This window comes from Gracilinanus agilis, chromosome 5, assembly GCF_016433145.1.
Source record: "Gracilinanus agilis isolate LMUSP501 chromosome 5, AgileGrace, whole genome shotgun sequence".
Taxonomy (NCBI): Eukaryota; Metazoa; Chordata; class Mammalia; order Didelphimorphia; family Didelphidae; genus Gracilinanus; species Gracilinanus agilis.
This window is the reverse complement of record NC_058134.1, coordinates 282,813,260-282,838,905: the sequence shown is the minus strand read 5'-3', so window position 1 is coordinate 282,838,905 and position 25,646 is coordinate 282,813,260. Positions and strand designations below refer to the sequence as shown.

The 25,646-nt window shown below is 36.3% G+C and overlaps 1 protein-coding gene across 5 annotated transcripts in view; it reads right to left on the bottom strand.

The window, feature by feature from the left end:
* PTGES3 (prostaglandin E synthase 3) overlaps positions 1 to 24,370 on the bottom strand; it is a 48,014-nt gene extending 23,644 nt beyond the window's left edge. The window contains exons 1-8 of one of the 5 annotated variants that reach the window (XR_006506397.1): positions 23,784 to 24,336; positions 6,759 to 6,872; positions 6,547 to 6,616; positions 5,868 to 5,966; positions 5,574 to 5,663; positions 4,292 to 4,354; positions 2,995 to 3,019; positions 2,101 to 2,464 (exon numbers count right to left, since the gene is read on the bottom strand). Coding sequence is in view for 4 of the 5 variants with exons in the window: in XM_044679366.1 (XP_044535301.1) it covers positions 2,445 to 2,464; positions 2,995 to 3,019; positions 4,292 to 4,354; positions 5,574 to 5,663; positions 5,868 to 5,966; positions 6,547 to 6,616; positions 6,759 to 6,872; positions 23,784 to 23,785 (483 nt within the window). In the remaining variant the exon portion in view is untranslated. Of the gene's footprint in view, positions 1 to 1,224; positions 2,465 to 2,994; positions 3,020 to 4,291; positions 4,355 to 5,573; positions 5,664 to 5,867; positions 5,967 to 6,546; positions 6,617 to 6,758; positions 6,873 to 23,783 lie in introns of those variants that run through there. The other 4 variants (XM_044679366.1, XM_044679364.1, XM_044679365.1 and 1 more) reach the window with 4 other exon arrangements.
* Between the last annotated feature and the right edge of the window lie 1,276 nt (positions 24,371 to 25,646).

Here is a 25,646-nt window from a genome sequence, read left to right as displayed (position 1 = left end):
TGACAAAAATGGGCATATGAATTATGAATTAAATTGAAAACTTCAAGGTAGATTTGGTGAGTAAACTGACAACGGTAACCTGATGTATTTTTGAAAAACAAAAACGTTCAAACCTCTGGGGCACAAGGAAAACCCATTTGGAATAATCTAAAATGATCTGACTCATAAGAGCTAGCTTGGGAATTTGCCTTTCAGTCAAAAGCATTTATTAAATCAACAAATGTTTATTAAGTGTTTACTAAGTACTTTTAAGGATCATATAAGGAATGCTCTAAAATGGTCTCAAAGGGAGTTCATGATAGTTATCAGACACCACATACAGACTCAGCATCATACTAGACTGAGGAATGAGAGTTACTGAATTTTGCAATGAATCTCCTATATAACTCAGGAGTAAATGATGAAATAACTCTTTTCTATAGGACCTTTAAAGCTTGCCAAGCACTTCCCTTACAACAAAATGTGAGGTAGTGTCAAGATTATTATCTGCTCCATTTTTCAGATGAGAAAAAGGCCTTAGAGTAGGTAAGTCTCTTAGCCAAGGTCACACTGCTATTAGGTGTCAGAGGCAGGATTGAAACCTTGGTGTTTGTTGACTCCAAATCTGTTCCATTACACCTTGCTTCTTATGGGGAAATTAGGGGATGGTGAATACAGAGAAGAAATGCTAAGCTTTACTGCTATACCTCCAAATAGGAAACAAAAATCTAATCCTTGGTCAATTTTCAACTCCTCTGACTAGATGATGTTCAAAAATTAAGATCTATGCACGAGTCCAAGAAAACAGCTTTTAAGACAAAGATCTCAATGCAAAAAAAAAAAAAAAAACAAACGAAGTAAAAGGAGATCAAACTGCAAAACATCCCTTCAAAGGTAGAAGCCCATTTGATGTCAGAGATGAGTAACTTAATCAAAGACCAGTTGGGTCAGTCATTTAGATAAGACCTTTAGCTAAGGGCTCTGAGGGGACACATTTTCAAACAGTATTTTTTGAAAGAATTGTTAAAATAGGTTTATGCACCGTACTGAGCTAATGAAGAAAATGGAAGGGCATGACTTTCCTCCTAGTTTTCTCTTCCTAGCTCTAGTGTTTTGGAGAGAGTCCTTTTGAAAAACCCTGAATACACACCAAAGTGAAGGGTGAAACATGATGCATCTTAATGGTATGGCAAAGGTGCAGAAGCTGAGGGGTACAAAAACTGCTCAAATGCAGAAGCTCAAAGATTTAGAGGAGGACAACACATTTAGTTTTATTTCAGTCAAATCACAACACTTTCTTTTTCAACTGTTGTAAAGTTTATCTACAAGTTCTATTACAGATCTGCTTTTTAAAAAGTTTCCTGGGAACATTACAACAAGCCTCCTTCATTTAAGAGGAAATAGTTCTACTATATTCTTCCTCAAATAAAAATAAAAATTCCATTCCAGTAAATAGTAAGAATACATGAAATTACAGTAAACCAGACACTTAAAAGGACAGCCAAGAAGTCTTCAACTGTTTATTAGAAAGAATGCAGACATAAAAAAAAAAATCCCCACTGTTCTGAACACAAATTGAAGTTTTTTTCAGCCTTATTATAAGCCGAGTCAAAAAAAAAAAAAAAAAAAAAAGCAAAAAAAAAACCCCATAGTGTATTAAACATTTTGTCACTCGTTTTCCATACTGACAGTGCAAATACAAATTTGGTCTAAATGTACAGATTGACAAGCAACAATGTATAGCTGTTTTCCTCCTCCATACTAAGAGATGTAAAAGCTCAAGGGTCAAACAATACCAAATGTACAGGCTCCATAACCATTTAAATTAGGGCTTCACTAGTTTTAGCTAAGATACATTTGGAACACTAACTAGTGATCATTTAAATACAACAATGTGAAGTGAATATTTTTTTAAAAAATAAAACATTAGTGGAACAATCCTGAAGACACTCCGGAGGTACAGCAATGTTATCAGTTTAAGTTGTCAGCCAATTAAACTTGCTTCAGCAGTTTGATTCTGTATACTAAAATCTGAACATCTTAAAATTCTTTAGTCTATCTACCCTTTTGAATCAGGGGGAAGTGATTTTAAACTACTTAAAATAAGCAAAGTCTCCTCACCATGTCAGTATCTGTGTTACGATGTAGTAAAGAGAATCAATGAACTTTTTTTTTTTTAAACTGCAATGACTGTGTCCATTGCTTATACCTCAATTGCTTCTTGGAAATCTGGAAAAATGTTCATGCATAAGGTTATTGCCTCAGCTGACTTAAAACTGACCCATACAATAGTACACATCAACCCTTAGTGAAGCCTTTTAAAAACAAACAGATTGAAAATGGATTAAAGGAGGCAAACACAGTGTCTGCCTTTAGAGCTACCAACGTAGGAATTCTCTCAATTATGAAAATTTTGCAATGAAGTTATCTTTCTTTCCCAAAACCCTGAAGACGACATTTTTTCTTTACTCCAGATCTGGCATCTCTGAAAGAAAAGTTAGTGAAAAGTAAAATGTAAACTTTCTAACATTCATATTTACTTAAAAGTATAGAAAAGAAGAGATACACTCTGGCTCACCTTTTGGCCAGCTTGTCTGTGTTGCCCCAAATCACTTCAAGATTCATTCAGACTTATGCTTTGGCTATTTAGATTTGGCATGGCATAAGGTTTCAAATTATTTACCTCTCTTCTGAGAACTTGGGAGATTTTCTCCTTGACTATTAAATAGTATATTTAATCTGATCTAAAGCATTAGACAACTTAATATAGCTTAATGCCTCAAGACATTATAAACAGTCAGGAAAGCATAGCAGACACAAGAAAGAACTGGTTAAAACTTCCCCAGCTCTGCCTAATAACATTAAATGGATTATTTCCTGAAGGGTGATAAGGTATCTGGGCAAATGGAAGAAGTAAACAGCAGAAAGTCTGCTCGAGTGGAAAGAATCTGAATTTAAAGATTAGTGCCTAAAACATTTAGATAAGTAACTTATTTCAAATTTTAAAAAGCTTACTTTCATCATCACTGTCTGGTGAATCCTAAAAAATGAAAGAAAACAAAGTTATAAAATGTATCTGGAGAACTTTTTTTTTTTAGCAAGTTAGAAACACATGTTTGGAGTTTTAAAAAAAGCTGATTAGATCTTTTACATTATTGTGACATGTGACTTTCCTGCCTACATCCTGGAATGAGTACATGCCCTTTCCTATGATTTATGCCTTTTGGGTTTAGTTTTGGTAACTATTGGTAGCTCTTATCTGGAACCTCCAGCCTTCAATGAAAGGAAGTTTGGTACTATAGAAAGAGTACCTGGGCTAAGTCAGGACTTTTATTTTGCCATTAATAAATTATTTGTCTATTGTAGGCAATATCATTCCTCAGTTTCTTTTTTTTTTAATTAAAAATCCTTACCTGCCTTCTTAGAATCAATACTGTGTATTGGTTCTAAGGCAGAAGAGTGGTAAGGGCTAGACAGTGGGGTTTAAGTGACTTGCCCAGGCTCACACAGCTGGGAAGTGACTTGAGGCTAGATTTGAAGCTAGGACCTCCTGTCTCTAGGACTGGCTCTTAATTCATTGGGCTACCTACCCAGCTGCCGCCTCAGTTTCTTAATCTTTAAAATTTTAAAGAGTGTCAGGCTCAAGAGAGGAGGTCCTAGGTTCAAATCTAACATCAAGACACTTCCTAGCTGTGTGACCCTGGGTAAGTCATTTAACTCCCACTGCCTAGCCCTTACCACCCTTCTGCCTTGGAACCCACACATAGTATTGATTCTAAGGTGGAAGGTAAGTGTTCTATTTAAAATTTAAAAAAAAAGAAAAAAGAAAAAAATTATGTATAATTCTAATATTCTGTGAAAAGGGATACCCCTTCCCCCCATCCACTTCTCATTGCCATTCCCTCAGTCTCAGATTTAACACAATCCTAACATAAAATTAAAATTAAGAAATTGTGGGGAAAAAACAACAACAACAACCATAAACCCCAGAAACAACAGCACACTGCTAGAAGTTTTACTTGCTAATGGATTTGGGGTTCTCTTTTCATGGGTGCCATAAAGCTCTAACTTGATCTTGTTATTAGCTCACATTTTTATAGTGCTTTATTTTATAAAATGCTTTTCTCAATGTAGATGGGTATAACTATTCTCCATTTTTAGACAAGGAAAATGAACCTAAGGGAGAGTGACTGTGGTAAAAAGCTATTAAGTGGTAGAGCCAGAATTAATCCTCTGACTTCAAGTTCCTAACTGTTAATGCTTGCTGAAGAAAGTAGTAGGACAAATTAAAAGCCAATTAAAAAATACTTACATCATCTGCTCCATCTACTTCTGGTAAATCTACATCCTCATCACCTCCCATGTTGTTCATCATCTGTTTGAAGAATAAATCTTAATATTTAACTCGTATTAACTGATTAAAAAAAGAAGGTACTTCAGTAAAATTCATTATTATCCAACTGCTGGAGTTCAATTTTCAGTATAAGCTACATCTGTCTTAAGTAAATCACTGACAAGTTATCAAACATTTTATATGCTTTGCAAACACAGCATGGTTCCTATTCATTACCTTTTATTTCCCCATTTAATTTTTATAGAACTGAGGACTAAAAACAATCTTAGAGGACTAGCCTAATCTCAGAGGTAAGAGATCCTTTCCATTTAATAAATGAGCACCCAAACCTCCACTAGAATCTCTAGTGACAGATAATCTACTATTTAAAGGAGTTCATTCTTTTGTACATCTGTTTGCCTTCTGGTCATAAAACAAGTCGTTTCTCTTGCATCTATCTAGCTATTTAAAAAGCATCTCTTCCCAATATTTGAAAATAACTACTCTATAGTCTCATAATTTTCTGAGTGATATAATTTATTCTACTGTTCCAGTTTTAGGAGGAATAACATATCCCAAATTTCAATGAGAAATATTTCTACACATATTTTTATTATTGCTTCATTTACTCCTTTTATTACTTATTTAAGACTACATTAAAAAAAAACAACCTTAAATCTGTTGGTTTTGCTGTAATCCAACACCCCAACCCTGCCCTAATTTGTTTTTTGTGATGAGGGTGGCTTAACTTGGGCAGGAAATACTGAGAAATGTAGGTGATTTGAAATAAACTTTAGTGAGAGAAATGCCTTGTAAAAAGACTATCAATTAAAGAAAGACTTACTGGTCAACATCAATCTAGCTCCTCTTGTAGATAAAAATATCAAGAGAAAAACAAATCATCAGAATGTAATCATTAGTTTTCTTTTAACGATTCCCTTTATTCTTTTGAAATGAATTGTAAAAGGGTTTCTGATCTCTAAGTTACTAAACGCCAACAATATGAGAGGAATAGCTATCGGGACATATAATCTTCTCAAACCCAGGGGATACTTATAATTGGTATAGATTGAAAATGAAATGATAATCGCCAAATCTTCAGTTTTTACAATAAGAATTCCAGGGTTCTTTACTATGTCTAAGATTCTGAAACGGTATAGTTTGAAGTCTCCGATGAATATGAGGATTTCCAATAAGTTAAAGTAAACTAGATACATATAAAATTAAAAACTTAAACAAGTCCATTTGAAAGAAATTCTACCTCAGAAAAACGATCAAAATTGGACATGTCTTCATCAGAATCATCTTCCCAATCTTTCCAATTATTGAAGTCCACACTAAGCCAATTGAGCTGTGGAATAAACACACAATTACATTCTGATTAAGTTCATTTGTTCCATAATTAGAAATAATCCTACAATGTGCACATTTTAAAATAAAGACGATGGTGAATTTACAGCCATGTTACAAGCTAGTAAACAATTTCATGAACACAAGATTATTATTAAACTGCTAGCATGTTATGCAGATTTAAACATATTAATCAAGATCCTACCTTTGCCCTTTCTTTTGTTAACCTTGGCCATGACTGTCCCGATTCTCCTTTCCGTAAACAACACAAGATAGATCTGTCTGTTCTTTTATGCTTGGAGTCCTAAAAGATAAAGAATCACCTCTGTTTTATATCTGTAGGAATGGGTCTAAAAAGAATAACATATTACATAAGGCTATTTCAGATGGTTTGACACTCCTCATCTACAAGCTTGTTGTTTTTCTTTCCCTAGGTTCCCTCCAGAGAGAAAGATGATCATATTCCAGAGTTATAAAAGTTTCACTCAAAACACAGAAAATGCTTTTTGGTTACTAGTTAAATTTAGTTCCATTTTTCTTTCCACAGACAGGGTACATACAGAATGAGAATGCTTACAAGAAGCACCTGTATTTCCTCTTAGGACAATATCTTAAATTAAAAATGAATTATAATGCTGTTAGATTGGGTTTTAGGAACCCTGCCTCAAGCAAGTTCTAATGGAGCACACAGACAATGTGCTCTACAATTGGAGAGCTTCTACAATATCAGAGTCCAGAAGAGAAACTAAGAAAAAACCAAATGTGTGGAAATAATTACAAGCGTGGAGAATAATAGGAAATACTAGCAAAACTATCAGCTATTTAGTGAATTCAGTACATTGTTTTGAAAAGGTAATAAAGGATATATTTGCTAGAATACTTACATTTGGATCAATATACTGAAAAAGGTCAATTTCATTTAAATGTTTATAATTATCACTTCCTCCAAGACAACTGTAGAGAAAGAATGAAAAGTTGTTTACATTGGTGAATTCCCCCCTGGCAAAATATCTTAGACACAAAAATGCAAGTGTTATGACAAATACATTCAATAAAATGGGATCATTTCTGTTATAGCATAAAACATAGCAATTACCTGAAAGTAAGTTTGGATTTTTCAAAATTTACATTAACATCTTTACTGTCTTCAACACAAAATTCAATAAAGACATAGTCCCTTCGGTCGTACCACTTTGCGGAAGCAGGCTGCCTAGAAAGAGAAAATTTTAGAGTAATTAGGCTAAAATAAACTATAAACTACTCCCTCCCCCAAGCTACATACCCTTAAGGTTTAAGAATTATACCCACTGCATTAAATTTGTTAAATTCTAGCTCTTTCTTATAAATGCCAAAATGTAGTTTAAGACTTTGAAGATGAGAAATACTAACTAGTAACACCAAAAATTCATTATATTTATAAAATCAAGGAACTGATTCAACAGGAAAATACTTTAAAATCCTATTTTCAGAGCTACATTCTCTCCATATCACTATCTCTACATCCACCATTAAAATGCAAAAAAAACCCAAAAAACAAAACAAAACAAAACAAAACAAAAACAAAACAAACAAAAAAAACCCTGCTAAAAACAAGTATAGTCAAACAAAATAAATTCTTGAATTGGCCACATCAAAACCAATAACCACCCACACTAAACCCATCACCTCTGGATGGTATATATCAGGGGGGTAGCATGAGTCTTCTTAAATTGTGATTGTAATAGTATTGATCTTAGTTTTTAAGTCTTTCAAAGTTGTTTTTACAATACCGTATAAATTGTTCTCCCAACTTCATTTTGTATTAGTTCGCATAAGTCTTTCCAGTTTTCTCTGAAATCAATCATTTCTTATAGCACAATAGTATTCCATCACATTCATTCACCATAATTTATCTATTATCTATTTGATGGGCAACCCTCCCCCAATTCTTTGCCACCACAAAAAGAGCTGCTATAATTTAGTACATATAGGTCCTTTTCCTCTTTGATTTTTTTAAGCAGTATAGGCCTACTAGCAGTTGAGAAATATGCAAAGTTTACTAACTTTCGGAATACAAAAAGTTTATGAGAGATTGTGGCTAATACTAGGAGCTAAAAGGATAGAATAGAACTGGAAAATATGATGCCTGCCTTTCAGTAGGAGGAAAAAGAATAGTTAGATTTAAGATCTTGATATATCCCACCCCCAAACTTCAGTGCACTAAATAAATGCTATTTTTATATAGGTATACAGAATATGTTTCTGTATTCCTAAAGTGACAAAGCAACTTTAGATCTGCCAAAGGTGCTGAAGTATTACATATATTTTAATTTCCAAATCAAGTTTTTCCTTGCTTTCAAGTTTCTCTTCTTAGAAATAGTATGAAACATTTAAGAAATGAAGCCATCCTATACCTGGAATAAAAGATTTATGTCCTGAACAGTAGAAAATAAGGTTGGCTATGGGGTCAATTTTTGTTATCATTTCACTAATTTAATGAACATCAATCACATGTCAGATAATAGGGATGTTGAAGAAAGAATCTAAGAATTAGACATCGTCTCGCTCCTAATTCAAGGTACTTATAATCTGGGAGAAGTATTAACACTTAACATGACCTCAGAATTATTTGTAAATGAAAGAAGTTTTGGTCATGACCAAGTTCAGTTTCCTAAAGGAAATCCAGCTTACTTCTCTCCTATTTAATTCTCGGTCCATCTCATTATTCAGTACATACATCATTATGGGTGATGTAGTTTTGGGGTTAAATGTTCAGCTGCTTATCAAAGCCTGAACAATATGCATTTTTTCATTTTTTTTCTTGGGTATATATTTAGTCCAACATTTTTAAGTGTGGTTTGCATTTAGGAGGTTCTGCAATGTTTTGGATCTTAGAGTGCCATCTACAAAAAGCAATCTGTAAGGTTCTTCCCACTTGGGATCTGCCCTGGACATCTCTGTGAGCAACTTTCTCTTTTTTATGTCTATCTTGACTAAAGGTCAAAGTTATCTCTGTTGCAATATATTTCAAGTCTTTTCACATCTATATAAAAGAATTGGAGTCTTTTAAATAAATGTGGTATTTTGCTCTACTAAATCAAATGCTTTAAAATTGTTTGTCTCTCCAATATGGTTGTTCCTTGTGAAAGACCATTTTCTTCTTACACTTTTATCAAGGATGTCCTTTGTTTAGATGATATTCTCAATGATTTTTAAAAAATGGAAAATAGTCATAAAGGTCAGGCACTAAGAAGTTATGCTGCTTTCCAACTTTCCCCCATCCTTTTCAAATACATTGAGAACCAATTTCTCATAACTGTATCACCTCCAGCTCAAATGTCCTATGTATGTGTGTGTGTGTAATATATATATTACACATACATATATACTTAAGTTTAGTTCTGCTTCTAATTGTTATCTTCCATTACACTCCCCACTCCCCAAAGATTTATAAAGGAATGTGTATTTCAAACCAGTGCTACTAACATACTCTGCCTGGAAAGATCAATTATTTTCTGGCTAAAGTGGATCACAGACTATATACACTGTAGTAACTATTATCTAAAACACATTAAAATCTGGGTATATATTCCATATCAATTTCCGTTCTTTTAGCTCATATTTTAGGCATCAAATATTTGTTTAGATAAGTCAAGAGTTGCACTAATTGCACACCATATTCTCTCAGTTTATGCCAGTATGTTTTAAAATTTGATCTCTGCTTTAACAAATTAGTGATGACTATTTAGACACAGTAGATTTGGAAATAGGCTATCGAGAACCACAGATTTCATTTTTTATGATGTTGTATATTGTTTACCATATTTAGTCCCATGACACTTTATAAACAGTATTCTTGATAACACAAGTGTAAGCTTCTTTATACTCTACCAGTCTTTGGCATCTCATTCCTTATTTCTAAAACACATTCTCATATTTTTCCATGTCCCACTACACTCATCTTTGCACTTACTTTGTAGTAAAATTAAAATAGTGATTTAAGTTGAAGGGTCTTATTCAAGTTATTCATGGAATTCCTCAACTCCTTATCCTTTACAATAAATGTTGTCACAAGTTTCTCATGATGATTTTGTAAACATCAATCATGACTCTTGCAAAGAGATAACCATTATTCTACAAATTGTTTTCTCATCATAATGCATGAAACACAAACTCAACTTTTTTGCCACTCTATTTTGCTTTTACTTAAATAGCAAGAATGTCAAGACTAATTTGATTCTCTGCAAATAATATGTTTATTTGGTAATCGGATAAGGACCTTACATTTAACATTAGCTAGAGACAATTTAACATTCACAAAGTTTTAAAAAACTGTGATTCACTTATATACCCTACCATTTTCTGCTGGTCACTGCGGAAACAAACAATTGGCCCACACAGGGGGTAAGGGTGAGGGTGAGGGAGAGAGAGAGAGAGAGAGAGAGAGAGAGAGAGAGAGAGAGAGAGAGAGAGTGAGTGTGTGTGTATAGTAGTTACTGATGGGGGTTTTTAACCACCCCACTGAAGGTAGGAAATATGTGTTATATAGAATCTTTTTTTTTTAATACCAGTGCAGGGTCTTTTATGTTGCTTTGCAGATGACATGAAGAGTAATTAATAAAGCTTTAATTTAATTAAGGAGACATCAAAGGAATATTCAATAACCATCAACTCTTAAATGTAATACTAATTTTCCCCTTCATTTTCTCTTCTCCTCAGCTTAGTAGCAAAGTTGTTTTAGACTACTAGAAAAGAAGAATGGTAGGGTTAAGAGATGAGCTGATAATGGAGATGGGATAAGGTGATGGGATAGTGATAATGGAGATGGGATCATAAAGGAAGAGAATGATATTGTTAGTTATTTTGAAAGGAAAAAGGGAACCTAGTAGATATAAACCAAAAGATATTTTTATTGGATTTTTAGTCCAGGTGCTGCCATGCAAAAAGTGTATTATTCTGTACAAAATGGAAACAGCAACAAATTTAGAATCAGACAACTTGGGTTTGAAAACCCTTCTCTGGGGCCTCAGTTTTTCCTTTTTTTAAAAATATAGGAAAAGGACTAAAATTCCATGCTAATTAAGTTTTATTTTCCACCTAATCATGTGTTTTTATTAAAGATAGGAAGAAACAATTATCTCAGTGCTTTTTACTATCACCAACAGGCAATTAATTACCCTTCAACTTTCTTGCCTATCTTAAACACATCCTAGAGATAACAAATAAAATTTCAATCCAAGACATCAAAAAAAGTACACAAATTGCAGAGGGGGAGAGGGAGGTAAGAAGAATAATATATGAATTTCTCTCTAGGGATGAGTAATTTCCTTTTTCCTGCTAAGTCACAACAATATGACTAGGTTTATTACCCACCTCCAGATTACACTATCAAAATTCTACTTCAAAATAATTTGATGCCTCTTGGCATTAAAAAGGGATTTTATACCTCTATATCTGAAGGCCCAGCTTTCCTTTTTCCTAGTTGGAAAAACATGCAATCATGGAAAATCTCAAAATACTTTATGGAAAAGCTATCTGATCCAATACCATAGCTAACTCAACTAAGAGAAAATTCTTCTCTTAAAAGTTTTGATTGGAGGTTCCCCTACCCTATTTGTTCTATTAAAAAAAAAAAAAAAGGTATGGGTTTGATTTGGTAAGACCCCCTCCTATTCCAAAAGGATACCATCTTATTCTATGGAGAACAGAAGTTCTAGCAATGCTGACTGGAAAGCAAATTAAAATAGATTCTATTTCTCCAGTGGGTGGGGGATCTAAGAGCTGTATTTATTCTGTAGGAAAATAAGCCCTGGAAGGGCTTTGTGGTACCTTTAGAACTATGAAATATTTCTCCTATTCTTTGATTTCACTATCACCACCCTAATTCCTATTCCTAATTTCAGTTTCCTCTAGGAACTTAGAAAACATTTAGACAAAAGAAAAATACATGTCTGATAAAGCAATAGTAACAAATCATGACCTATTTTAGACTAAAGTGTTTAAACTTCAGTTGAGGTTTTTGGTGTAGCAGACTTATTAACTTTCAAGTTTAAAATTTTGTAAAAAAATTAATTAGGGGGCAGCTGGGTAGCTCAGTGGATTGAGAGCCAGGTGTAGAGACAGGAGGTCCTGGGTTCAAATCTAGCCTCAGACACTTCCCAGCTGTGTGATCCTGGACAAGTCACTTGACCCCCACTGCCTAGCCTTATCACTCTTCTGCCTTGGAGCCAATACATAGTAATTGACTCCAAGAAAGAAGGTAAGGGTTTTAAAAAAAAATTAGTAGAGATGTGTTAGAATCAGTTCAAACTGTTAGACTGCCAAATTTCCAGTGTAAGCATTTATGCCCTAGAATTACAAATAATTAGTTTAGATTGAAGTGATGGAGAAAAATGTTGATAACAAAGATTATATTTTTCATAAATGTAACCTTCATTTCGGAGGGCAACATTTAATAGCAATCCCCTGGTTATTAGCCTATTATTCCAGGTTTATCTAAGGTACAATTGCTACATTATACTCAAAATATAAGCTTATCCTATGTGTTAGTTCTTACTATCTTTTTAATGTAATACATTACCCTATGTCAGGAATTTTAAAGATGAAGTATACTAACAGATCATAATGAAATAATCAAGTTTAATAATAAAGCATCTAGTGACAAATGACAAAATGGTTTTCTTTTTTACTTCAACAGATCAAACAATTTTTTAGGTATTTACTATGTGTAAGACTACACACTGATGAATTCAAAGATGAAGTCTCTAAGCAACTTGAGACAGATGATTTAGAACATACTTGGTTCAGATTTAAAGGGCAAGACTGAGAAATAATTCTGAAAAACGTAGGTTAGGGACAAATAAAAGATGACATTTGAAAAATGTTTTAAAATGCTTTACCTAAGTAGGCTGTATGAGCATTAATATTCTCTCTATTTTGAAGCTAAGTAAACTGAAGCCTAGAAGATGAAGGACTTGTCCAAGGGCACATTACCTATCTGTTTCTGTCTCTAGTGTTATCTGCTAAGGAATAATGTGTGTGTGTGTGTATGTGTGTGTGTGTGTAATAAATTATTACAAAATGTTTTTACAAATAAAGTCCAAACTACCTAGATTAAATTGCTTTTAGTCATAGAAGGAAAAATACCACTTTCCTATTAAAGTGGCTCACTTACCAACTATAGAACATCCACAGCATTCAAAATAGTTATTTCATGGTCTTTAGGAAACATTAATCAGACTCTTTAAGCTAAAATTTCCCCTTTTTTCCTTTTAAATGACTTATTTAATCACAGAACTTTGAAAAAGTAAAATACTTTTTGATCAGTTACGGACTTTTGACCATACTTTTGGCCATTTACACTCTTAACGAGTCAAGGAAAAAAAAATTAATTCCTCCTTGAAATATATCATAAATATTACTGTTAAAAGTATTTTAAAAGATCCATATGTAAGCATTTTAAATGAAGGGGGCAGCCGAGTAGCTCAGTGCATTGAGAGCCAGGCCTAGAGACAGGAGGTCCTAGGTTCAAATCTGGCCTCAGATACTTCCCAGCTGTGTGACCCTGTGCAAGTCACTTGACCCCCACTGCCTAGCCCTTACAGTATCTTACAGTATTGGCTCCAAGACAGAAGGGAAGGGCTTAAAAAGAACAGAAATTAAATTATATTAATGATAAACTGAAAAAAGAAAGACATGATTTGAACCAGCCATACCAATTTACTATGTATTTCTTCATAAAACCAACTGTTTAAAATGAAAATTCCTAGCAGCAGCAGAGCTTTATAGAACTCATTGAAAAGAAAATCAATTTTTCCAAAGAATTCATACTAATAGGACTTCTTCATGGTAAAGTCAGTTTTATTCTACCAAGATTTCATTTTTGTTAAAATGTAAGCCTAGACCTACATTTCCCCATTACAATATATGGAGAACTATTCATTTGAAAAGTTAGAAAACAAAATCTAAGTCAAGTCTAATGAGCAGAAATTGTACAACTTTCAGATAACAAAAGAACTAATTCCACACCCCTAAGTTATGGCAGATTAGCTTGATCATTGTCTTCAAGATGGACAGAACTCATTGTTTTAATACTTCAAGGAATTTGGCAGAAAAGAGAAACAAATCAACCAAATTTTGCCAAATATGCCAGGGGAAATGGCCTCTTAGCTTCTCTCCAAAATCATGCCTGGGATAAGAATAAGACTAGCCTGTTTTAAATTTATGTAAATTTTCAGAAGTGTAAATAGCCAATAACCAAGAGGGCATAATTGATATGAAAAGTATTTTTATATTACAAAGTTCCATGATTAACTCTCCATTGGGAAAGGAAAAAACAAGAGCATTGGACTAAAAAAGTGTGATTAATGCCAACAAAGGGCCACAAGGAATAACTCTTTTAGATGCAGATCTCAAGTTTGGATAATAAGTGTGTACTATTATGGTCTCCTTTAATTGGAAAGTGATTAATATTTCAAAAACCCATCCTTTCAATATAAGAGATTGAAAATGCCTTGATGTTTTGCTATGCCATATGCTAAAAGGCACATTTAACTTTTTGTCAGCTTTAACTTGGTTGCCATACAGATTCTTACTAACTTTTAAACAAGAATCTTTGTATACATGAGATATAAAATCTTCAGAAACACCCCTTATTCTACTAACACTAAGTGGTAAAAATGTTAAAATACTGAATTACATGCCTTGCACATAGGGCGTGCTTAACTATGGAATGAATTAGATATAATTATAATACAAAGAAATTGATACTTACCAAGTTTTACAGGATGCAAGTACTGAAAAAGGCAAAGATAATATGATGATCCATGCAAGATGAATATGGATAAGCTTCACTAGGGGAATGATTAAGATCAAAGATCCATTGTAGCACTTAGGCATAATGGTGTTTGACCTCTTTAAATCTTGAGTTAAATTCACCTTAGAGCTTATATAGGCAAAATATATCAAATACATTTTCCATTTCTATTGAATCAAGCAGTAATTATGAACCCCTCTTCTAAAAAATACCAATTTCCCTCCAAAGTAACTCATCTAGGGGGCAGCTGGTTGGCTCAGTAGATATAGAGTCAGGTCTAGAGACAAGAGGTCCTAGATTCAAATCTGACCTCAGACATTTCCCATCTGTGTGACCCTGGGCAAGTCACTTAACCTGCACTGCCTAGCCCTTATTATTCTTCTGCCTTGGAACCAATACACGGTATTGATTCTAAGAGGGATGGTAAAGGTTTTAATTTAATAATAATAATAATTATCATAATAACAACTAATCCATAGAAAGCATTTCTAAATCTAGTTTTGTGATACTCCAAAAATTTAAATAATATTAAAAATTTCAAGACTGTCCTTAGATTTTGAACCTATAGGAATAAACACAAGAGTTGAGAATTAGTAATAATAGGTAGTTAACTACTAAGTACTCTTTAAAGTTTATTATTTTTTATCATTACCTCCTTTATGCCAACAAACAATAACTTACATTTGTGTGCATATGTATGGAATTTGTAATTTTATCAGTGTATAGAGCTCCAGGTAAGAACTATTCTACTAATTCAGCTCAGTAACTTATAGTTTTATAAAGTTGCCTGAGGCTGATGGGGATATTATTGGGGATGTAGACCCGATAACTAAACGATAACTCTAGTCCAACTATCAATAATATGGAATTAGGTCTTAAGCAATGATACATGTAAAAACCCCCCAAAAAGAAAAAATAAAGTTGCCTGAGGAGTAGAGGTTATGAGACTTGCCTAGTGCCACCGAGTCGGAGGCCTTTGGACATGGGTATTAAGGTAGCTCTGTAACCATTACTCTCCTATCTCTCCAGAATTACTTTTAATATCCAATGCCTAACTTATTCCTCCAAGACCCTGTGACATAAAGAGGGCAGATTTTTTAATCTATCTGGACCTCAAATTTTTAGGGCAATTCACTTGTCCCTCTTTTAGAGTTGTGAGAATTAGAACATTTGGACTCTGGTTAAGGCCTAACCACTCACTCTAGGTCTTAAGCTTCCCCAAAGCTTTCCCCTTAACTCCTCCAGTCACCAAAAGAAATCCAGTCCTTCCTCAACCTGTCAACAACATTCAAAGCAAAACCAAAATAAAACTTTTATCAATTCTCAAAGACTAGACTGCATCACACAAAAAAATGGATTTCTTGTTCAGAGAATTCCAAGAAATGCCTATAGCATTTTTACAGATATACTGCATTGAGTCCAGAAAATCAGCAGCTTAATGGCTGTTAATCTCCTGATACTATAGGTCCTTTAAGTATCACTATTTGGACATACAAGATTAAAAAAAAACAAACTGATCAAGACAAATTAGATCTCTTCTCCCTTTCACTTGCTTTACTCAAGACTCATGACCCAAAGAAAAACTATCCTTTGCCATCCTAAGACAAAGGAGAAAACAGGGACATAAATTTAGTAGAATTGTGTATAAGTGCAGGAAAAAAGGGAGATTTAGAGAGTTCTAGGGAAATTTAAAAGAAATCGCTTCGAGGGAAAAACCATCAAGCCTTAAAGAAGATTTCACAAAAGATGAAGTCAGACTCAAGAAGAATTAAGAGCTGGAGCCTTAGGGATCATTAATTTCAACTCTCTCATTTTCGATGTGGAAAATGATGCCCAGAGAAATTAAGTGATTTGCTCAAGATTACAGACAGCCAAGGTGAAAGGATCTACTTGTACAAAAAATATTTATAGTAGTTCTTTTTGTGGTGGCTAAGAATTGGAAATTGAAGGGATGTCCATCAACTGGGTAATGGTTGAACAAATTGTGGTATATGGTGATGAAATACTAGTGTTATCTAAGAAATGATAAACAGGCTGATTTCAGAAAGATCGACATGAACTGATGCAAAGTGAAATAAGCAGAACCTTGTTGTACACTGTACACAGGAATAGAATATTGTGGAATGATCAACTGTGATACTTAGCTGCTCTCAGCGATACAATGATCCGGGACAATTCTGAGGGACTTATGACAAAGAATGCTACATCCAGCTCCAGAGAACCACTGAAGTTGGAATGCAGATCAAAACTTGCAATTTTCCACTTATATTTGGGCTTCTTGTTTTAAACGATTATTCCCTTACAAAAATGAACAGTATGGAATTGTTTTGCATAATAATATATGTATAACCCAGATCAAATTGCTTGCCGGCTCCAGGGAGGCAATTTGGAACATATAACTTTGGAAAACTTATGTGGAAATTTATTATATGTATAATGTGTATATATTATGGTAGGTAATTATTTACAAAGAACCCAGAAGTGAAAAATTCAGAATATACTATGAGCAGTTTAGAATATATTTATCAATCAGCATTTACTAAGCACCTATGTGCCATGGGAATACAAATACATGGAGGAAGTGGAGAAAAAAGATAAGGGGAGACAGAAAAAAAAAAAAAGAGTACAAATAGTTCTAGATTTACATTAAGTGAACAGCTCAGCAGACCTCTAGTCTTTTTTTTAAGTTTTTTTTTTATGTAACTTGAATCTGCCTTTATTCTTTACTTAGTCTATATAATACATAATAGTTCTACATAAGTCACAAAATGTACTAAAATGCAGATGCAAGTAAACATTTTACTATGATAAATAGAATTATGAAATGTAAAGTTAATTATAAATTATGCAAAGCACTATACAGGAAAGTTAACATAACATCCACTACACTTTTAGCCTTTATCACTAAGAAAATTGGCTGTGCAACTTTTTAAACAAAAATATGGAAAAATGTTTGGACAATAGCTCTGTTTTCCCCCGTAAAGCCGATGATAGCAAGCATTATTATCCTCATCTAGTTTCTGAACTTAAAAAACATTTTAAAAAATTATTTATTTTAAAAATATTTTTCCAAGTTTATGTGATTCCCATCCCCTCCCAGAGCCAACAAGCAATTCCACTGGGTTGTACATGTTATCACTTGATACCTATTTCCATGATTCATTTCTGCTATAGAGCAATCTTTTAAAGCCTAAACCCCAAGTCACATACCCATATATACCTGTGATAAGACATGTTTTTCTTTTGCATTTCTAATCCCATATGAACTCTTAAAACTTTGAAGTATTTGGAACTATCTTTTTAATAAAGGAAAAAATTCAAATGATAAAACCTGCCAACTTCTGCCAACTGCTTCAGTGTGAACCTTTTTTCTTTTGCAATCTTTGCAGCTAGCAGTCCAATTGGATCCTCATTCAGAATCTTCACTGGGATTTCTTCAAGAATTATTTATTTAAGGTTGAATTTGTGTAATGAAAATTTATGTAAAGCAAAAACAGCAGTCTGTAAATACTCAGTAGTTTTGAGAGGAATGACAATAGCAGTAGAGAGGATCATAATGGCTTTAAGTAAAAGATCCTGCTTCTTTGTTTAGGAATTATAAAAGACAGAGGTGAGAAATAGAGTTATGCTGGAATTTAAGAGTAAATGAAGGGGTATAGAATAAAGTAAGACTTGTAAAGTTTAGTTGAAGATAGGTTATGGAGGACCTTAAGTAAATTTTCATTTAAATTTTTTGGCAACAGAGAAATCACATGGTCAAATTTGTATATAAGATTTCTTTTTGACAGCTTTGTAAAGGCTACATTGGAAAGGGCTGAACAAGAGAGGTATGAATGGAAAGAGGCGGTGTAGGGAACCAGATTCTAAAGTCTTGTCTGCCACTGACCAACTGTGAATTTAAGCAAATCACTTTACCTTTGATGTGTGTTAGTTCAACAATTCAAAAATGAAGTGACTACATTAGATATGAACTGAGTTTTAGAATTCTACGACACAAATCCCCAAATTTTCATGGTCAAAAACTTTTTTCAGACAGCAACCTTTAATAGTTGCACTAACTTGATTCCAAAAACTTTGTTAGCAATGTATATCAGTTCTTCTCCCTTCCCCACGTAACATATATGGACTAGGCCTATAATTTCATCAGTGTAAGAAGATTCTTGGAACGTTCACTGCCAATTTGATTACTACTTTCCCTACATCTTAGACTTAAGAAAAGTCTCCAATCTCCTCTGAGATTACTTTCCATTTACAATGAACTTGTATGTTATATAAATGTTGCCTCCCCACTAGAATGTGAGCTCCTTGACTGCAGGGGCAGTAATTCTGCCTCTAAATCCCACACACTTAGCTGGAAGAGTACCTGGAACATAGTTAAGAGCTGAATATATGCTTGTTGACACTTAGGTTAAGTGACTTGTTCAAGGTCATGAAGTCAGTATGTCAGAGCCAGACCTTTATATCATGTCTTCCTAATTTCAAAGTCAGTTTTCTATCCACTACTCTACATATAAATACAAACACAAAGAGCTGGTGAGAAGATTTCGTAGTTCAATCAGATATAAACTGCTTTAAAACAAGATTACAAAAAAGTTCCTTTAAACTATTGAAGGTATAACATAGAAATTTAATTGATATATTTGTACAGCACCACTTTTTCCAAGGCATTTTTATAAAGCACCTGATAAAATCTTACTTAAGTAAGCTTCAGATATTAATCTACATAGATGATTTTAAACCAAACACTGTTATTGATCATTGTCTCTTTCTTCAAATACCTATTAACTTTCTGCCTACCTCCCTAAAAAGCTTTTCACTGTAACCAGTTCTCAATTAACCCCTAACCCCCTCAGTAGCTCTGGATAGGCTAAGGAGTTAAATTTATGCATAAAGCAAGAATTGTCTGTATTCTAATTTTCTCCCTGATTGGCCCCTCACAAGGGAAGAAAAACTATGTAGCATCATTTACAAATGAGGCAGAGACCCAAGTTCTAAAATAAGGCTATGAACAGCACAGGTAAATTATGTGAAAAGATCAAGAAATAAGCTTTTAACAGAAATCATAAAGAAACAAACAGGATGTGAACCAAGAAAACACTGGTCAGTTAACTCCCTGGATATTAAGGGAACAAGACAGTTCTATATGACAACTCTGATTTTAAACAAGTCACTCTCATTCCCTCTAGTGCCTTCCCCCAAAATTACTTTGTATGTATTTTGTATTTATATATGTCCATACACATTTCCTCTCAATAGAATGTAAGCTTCTTGAGGGGTAGAACTTGTTTTGGCTTTTTCCCCTTTGTATTCCCAGAACATAGTACAACAAGGTAACTGCACATAGGAGTTGCTTAATAAATGCTTATGGAATAAATGAAAAATGTGGACTAGTTACTTAAGCTATTCTCTAAGGTCATGTTTCCAGCTCAAATTCAGTTATTCCACTGTTACCTTGTTTCAAACACAGCCTTCCAAGATTAGCCCTGGATATCAGTACAGTTTGGTGAATTCAAGAGTTACTTGAAAGAAAGATCTCTTTCAACTCTAGAATTATATAGTATGTCAAATAAGAATTCATTTACAGTTCAAATGCCACAATATACTGTATGACTACTGTAAAGGATTATATTTCTAAACTTTCTATATGAATAGAACCTTAGGAATAGATAATGATTTATCCTATAAAATTAATCTCCAGTAGATGGAGAGCCAGGCCCAGACAGGAGGTGTCCCAGGATCAAATAAAGCCTCAAAAGATCTTATGTGTGGCCCTGGGCAAGTGACTTAACCCCACTGCCTATCTAGCCCTTACCATTCTTCCACCTTACAACCAACGAGAGAGAGAGAGAGAGAGAGAGAGAGAGAGAGAGAGAGAGAGAGAGAGAGGGAGAGGGAGAGGGAGAGGGAGAGGGAGAGGGAGAGGGAGAGAGAGAAGGAGAGAGAGAGGGAGGGAGAGGGAGAGGGGGAGAGGGGGAGGGGGAGAGAGGGAAAGAGAGGAAGAGGGAGAGGGAGAGAGGGAGGGAGAGAGAGAGAGATCTCCCCAAATGGACTACACCTATATCAAAGAAATGAACAGTATGGACAATACAAAACAATAAAAATACCTTTAGCTTTACAAGCCCTAACTGCTCTTGAGGCAGTGTGGATATGTTCCCAAATAAATGTTTTCTTGTACTAATATTAAAATCAACATTTCTATTTGCACACCAACTGTAGGATCAAAAATAATATTCTTAGTAGAAAAATTTAAAAACTTAAGTCATAGGATTACAGATTTAAGACTATAAAGAATCTAAAAGATATCTTTTCTCTAGACTCTAAATCCAGGGCTCTTTCCATAACACTAATCTACACAGAGTTCAAAATGATCCAAATGATACCAACTCTTTAGGCACCTAAATCAGATGGGATATGATCAAATTCAGAGCAGAATTTGAGAAATCTGAGCAGAGAAAATACTATCAACCAAGGGGAAAAAAAACACAAATGTATATTGCTATTCACACATACTTGTGTGTGTGACTTGCCCTTCCAGAGCATTCTCGTTAAAGGACAACTTAAGTTTACAGTATAAAAACCAGTTGCCATGTTACAGTGACTAGGAAATCAACCCTGAATGAAAAGGAAACATTACCAACTTCCCCAATTTTATCAAGTATCCCTTTCAAATAGAAATCTTTGCCCAGCCAAATATTCTAGACACTAGATCTATTTTTTTTGGATGAGAGGTGACGTATTAAAGAGTTTATTACTGAACCCACTGCTTACAAAACTTACTGAGATCCAGAGACATTAAGCAACTTACTCAAGGTCACCCAAGTATGATCATACAGGTATGACCAAGATGGATGAACACAGATAATTATACATAAATTTTGTGTGGCTCAGAGGAGTGAGAGTCAGGTCTAGAGATAGGAAGTCCTGGGTTCGAATCAGACCTCAACACTGTCCTAGCTGTGGGAGCCCTCACCATTCTTTTTGCTCTGAAATCAATACTTAGTATTATATTATACTCGATTATTAATTATATTATGCTATTAATTATTAATTCCAAGATGGATGGTATGTGTTTATTTAAAAACAAAACATACACACAAATATTCTCATTCCAAATTCAGTGCTCTTTCCCAGGTGCTCAAACTGTAAATAGCAGGAAAGAAGCTAGTATATATCTAGTTTGGCTCCAATTCACAGATAAAAAGCCAAGGCTAAATGATGTGCTCTTAAGAACACATTGCTAGGAAGTAGTAGAGCTGGGACTCCAACCAGGTCTTCTGAATTTCTGGCCTAGGAATCTAGCTAGTCTCCAACAAGAACTTAATCATTTTGAGCAAGCATAAAATTTCTCTGGGTCCTTATTTCCTTAGTAAAAGATGCTAATAATTTCCCTACCCAATGATACAGTATTGACCTCTGAACACCGCATAGAAATAAGACACAATTTACTTTAATTAAAATGTTAAAAAGATATTTGACTGGGCTACCAATATATTTTTGAGTAGGAGGAAAAAACCCACAAATTGCCTTAGTGTGTTTCCTCTAGGACTGGATGACCCATAAAAGGTCTCTTCCAATTCAACTGAATCATAATATATCCATTTTGCCCACATCCTTAAAAAAGGGCACAAAATAAAAAACAAAAAAGTGTACCATATTTCTCAAAAATCAGAAAACCTTTTGGAATAGTGATTACTATTTTGATTTTTACCCAAGTTTCATTTATTCAGAAGGTTCTTTCTCCCTTCTTCATTATACAGGTCATTAAATTCTTGTTTTAAAAACTTTCTGAGCATGCAGCTAAATCAAAAGATAATTAAATACTTTGCTTCTTGACCAAATGATTACTAAAACCTATTTGCAAATTTCCTCAACTTAGATTAAACCCATGGTTCTCAAAAGGGACACAATTCAATGCTAGATGAACTAGAAATTTTGAATATGTACTTCCTAAAAATCTTGGGTTTTGACTGTAGCAGTGATCAAAACTTCTACCTTTCTATGAAGAAAAGCTACAATTGTTAATAGGCATAAAAAAAGGTAACGGTTCACAGACAATTGGGATTTTCTACCCAAAGACAATTCCACATTCTGAAAAACTCTTTTTTGATAATACACATTTTCAGTCAACTGGATGCCATGTTTTATTTATATTAGCCTCTTGGACCATTTTTCTCCACACCCTAACAGCATGTCATTTTAATAAGTCCTGGATGCCTTTGAAGCACTATTTAGTTTTAGTTAAAAATCAACAAAACCTATGCACTTTTGTTTAGTTTGCTTTATTGGCCAAAAAAAATTTTTTTTAGTCTGAAATCCCTAGAATTTAGGCATAAGTTAGTATTAAATTTGAGAATATCACAAAGTGAACAATCCTACCTGGAGCAGAGAAAAATGCTAGACCTTGCAGTGTCACCTCCTATACAAGATTCCAGAGATGAGGCATCTTCCCTTTGTTTTAATCAAACTTCTACATCCAAAATGCATGTGTGACCGACTACCCACACACACCTTTGGGAGATTGCCCCCTAAAAAACTTCTGAAATCCACCAAACACAATGAGATGTAAGTAATGGTAAATTAAGGCAGGAATACCTACCTCTTCTACAATGCTAAAGTGGGATATTATCTCCTAAAACGCCATAATAGTCCTCGGGGTCAACACGTGCGAAATACCTGTTAGGTAGTGACCCTCCCCGTAGGGGCCAGGAACCTGCAGTGCTGGGACTGCCCCCTATCTCTTCGGGCTACCAGTCCCACAGAAGCCCGGGGGGTGGGGTGGGGGGTGGGACGGGGACCCACAGCTAAGTAAATAAGTACCCAGACGGACGACACGATGTCAGGGTGACACGGGCAACCAGTGTCAAGATGACACGGGCCCGCGGTGGGGTAACCTGCACGTGGCCAGTACTCTCTACCCTGGACGGCTGGCCACCACATGGTGCCCCCAACTCGTGGTCATCGCCACTCCCTGAGACTTCCCCCATGCACATGGCGCGGTGCCCCAGCAGGTACCCCCCCACCCAGAAGCCACGAGGGGACGCCCTTCCAAGATATTTTCGGATGGTAACGGTAACAGGATCACTAAAGACGGTGGTCGGGGGTGGGGGATAATTCCGGGGGCCCCGGGAACTTCCTGGAATGGGTCCAGAGGCCCGAGAGACGCCCCGCGGCTAGCAGGCATGGGGGAAGGGCCCTGATAATTTCGGGAAAGGGTTTGGCCTGCAGATTTCTTCCGCCCAGAGGGGGAGGCCCGAGGAAATGTAGGTTTCCCGCCCCGTCCCCGAGCTGCGGCCTCCAAGCCTCTCTTCCGCGAGGAATCACACTCACATTGTGAACGGGGCAGGGGGGACGGGCGAACGGGTGGGATGGACGTCTCAGGCGGCGGCGATGGCTCCGACTCCCCTCAGGCGAGCGGCTCCGGCTCCGGTGCCACCCTCTCCGGTCGCGGCCTCTCCTCTCTCTCTCTAGCTCTCTTCCCTCAGGCGGCGGCGGCGGCTACGGCGGGCTTGGCCTGGATGCCCACAATGCACCGCGCGACGAGAGAGGCTCTTCTCTGTTCGGGGAGAGGAGGAAAGAGTAAGGGAGGGCACGAGGAGGGAGAACGAACGTGTGCGTACGAAGGCCGGTAAGGCCTGGCAAAGGCGACAGTGGCGGTGGCGGCGGCAGCGGCGGCGGCAGCAGCAGCAAGAAGAGGCGGCGGCAACAGCAGCAGCGGCGGCGGCGGAGGCGGCGGCGGCTAGTGACGCAGCAAAATGCCCGGGCCCCTTCGCGCGCGCGCGCTCCTGGGCTTTCGGGCGCGAGCCCGACTTTCTAGAGATCTCGATGAGAAGGGCGGGGTCTTCCCGTCACTGTCTCGCCCCGCCCACTCCGACCTCCTCTTCCCGCCTCTCCTCCCGCCCCTCCTTCCCCCCTGCTGCCTCTCGTTGGAAAACCGTTGGCCCCCCAACTGCCTGGGCTCGCGGTTTTGCGTGATCTCCCGGGGAAACCTCGGAGAAATGGGCGGCTGAGGAGGTCTGGGAAGGACGAGCCAAGAGGCGGTCGTTTGGGCGGCCGTTCCCCGGCCCCGACCTCGCCCTCACCCTAGCCCAAGGCATAGAAATGACTAGGCCTGAGGAGTGGAGAGGCGTTGGCGTTGTGCCCCTCCCCCAGGCCTAGGCCCGGGCAGCCTTCCTGAGAAGGCCCGGACCTGGGGACGGGGCCACTTCCGGCTGCAGACCTGGCCGACCCTCTGCTGAGGAGGGCGGAGTTTAGGAGAAAGCAATCCCCTCGTGGGCCGGGGGTACTGCTAAGACCTAGCTAAACCCCGGGCACTTAGTGTATTGAATGGAGGGCCCTAGATGCTATGGACCGCTAGACGTGGGCTCTGGTTTCTCTTCACTCCATTCGTTCGCCCTTTCGGGGACTTAATATTATTGCTAAATGCAAGGATTTAGGCACCGTAGTTGAATTTTGAAATTTCGTTCACAAATGAACTAGCATTTGAAAAAAAAAATATTCCAAATCACTAATAGAAAGACAGATTAAAACAATTTAAGAGATAACACCCCGCATACATCGGGAGCAAAGAGGAATAATAGCGATTGTTGGAAGGGTTATGGGAGAACATGTACCTTCATACACTTAGCCGAGCTTTGGGTTTTCTGTTTCTGGAAAACATTTTGGAACTATTCTGCCAAAGCTTCCAAACTATATGTACCTTGGACCCAGAAATACTGTTTGGCTCCAAGGAAGTCAAGCACAAAAGGAAAGAAAGGGGCTCAAGAATATTGTAAGCAGCACATTTTGTTGTAACAAACAACAAGAAGCAAAAGAGGTGAATAAATGACTAAACTATGGGATATGGATAAATATAATTGAATATGATACTCCTGAAAAAATGAAGGCTAGGGGCAGCTGGGTAGCTCAGTGGATTGAGAGTCAGGCCTAGAGACCGGAGGCTCTAGGTTCAAATCCAGCCTCAGACACTTCCCAGCTGTGTGATCCTGGGCAAGTCACTTGACCCCCATTGCCCACCCTTACCACTCTTCCACCGAGGAGCCAATACACAGAAGTTAAGGGTTTAAAAAAAAAGAAAAATGAAGGCTATAAACAATTCAGGTAGACGTCTGAATACTTGAATTAATTGATACAGAGATAAGTGAGAACCAGGAGAACAATTTAGGATGACAGAAATTTAAAGGAAAATATCTT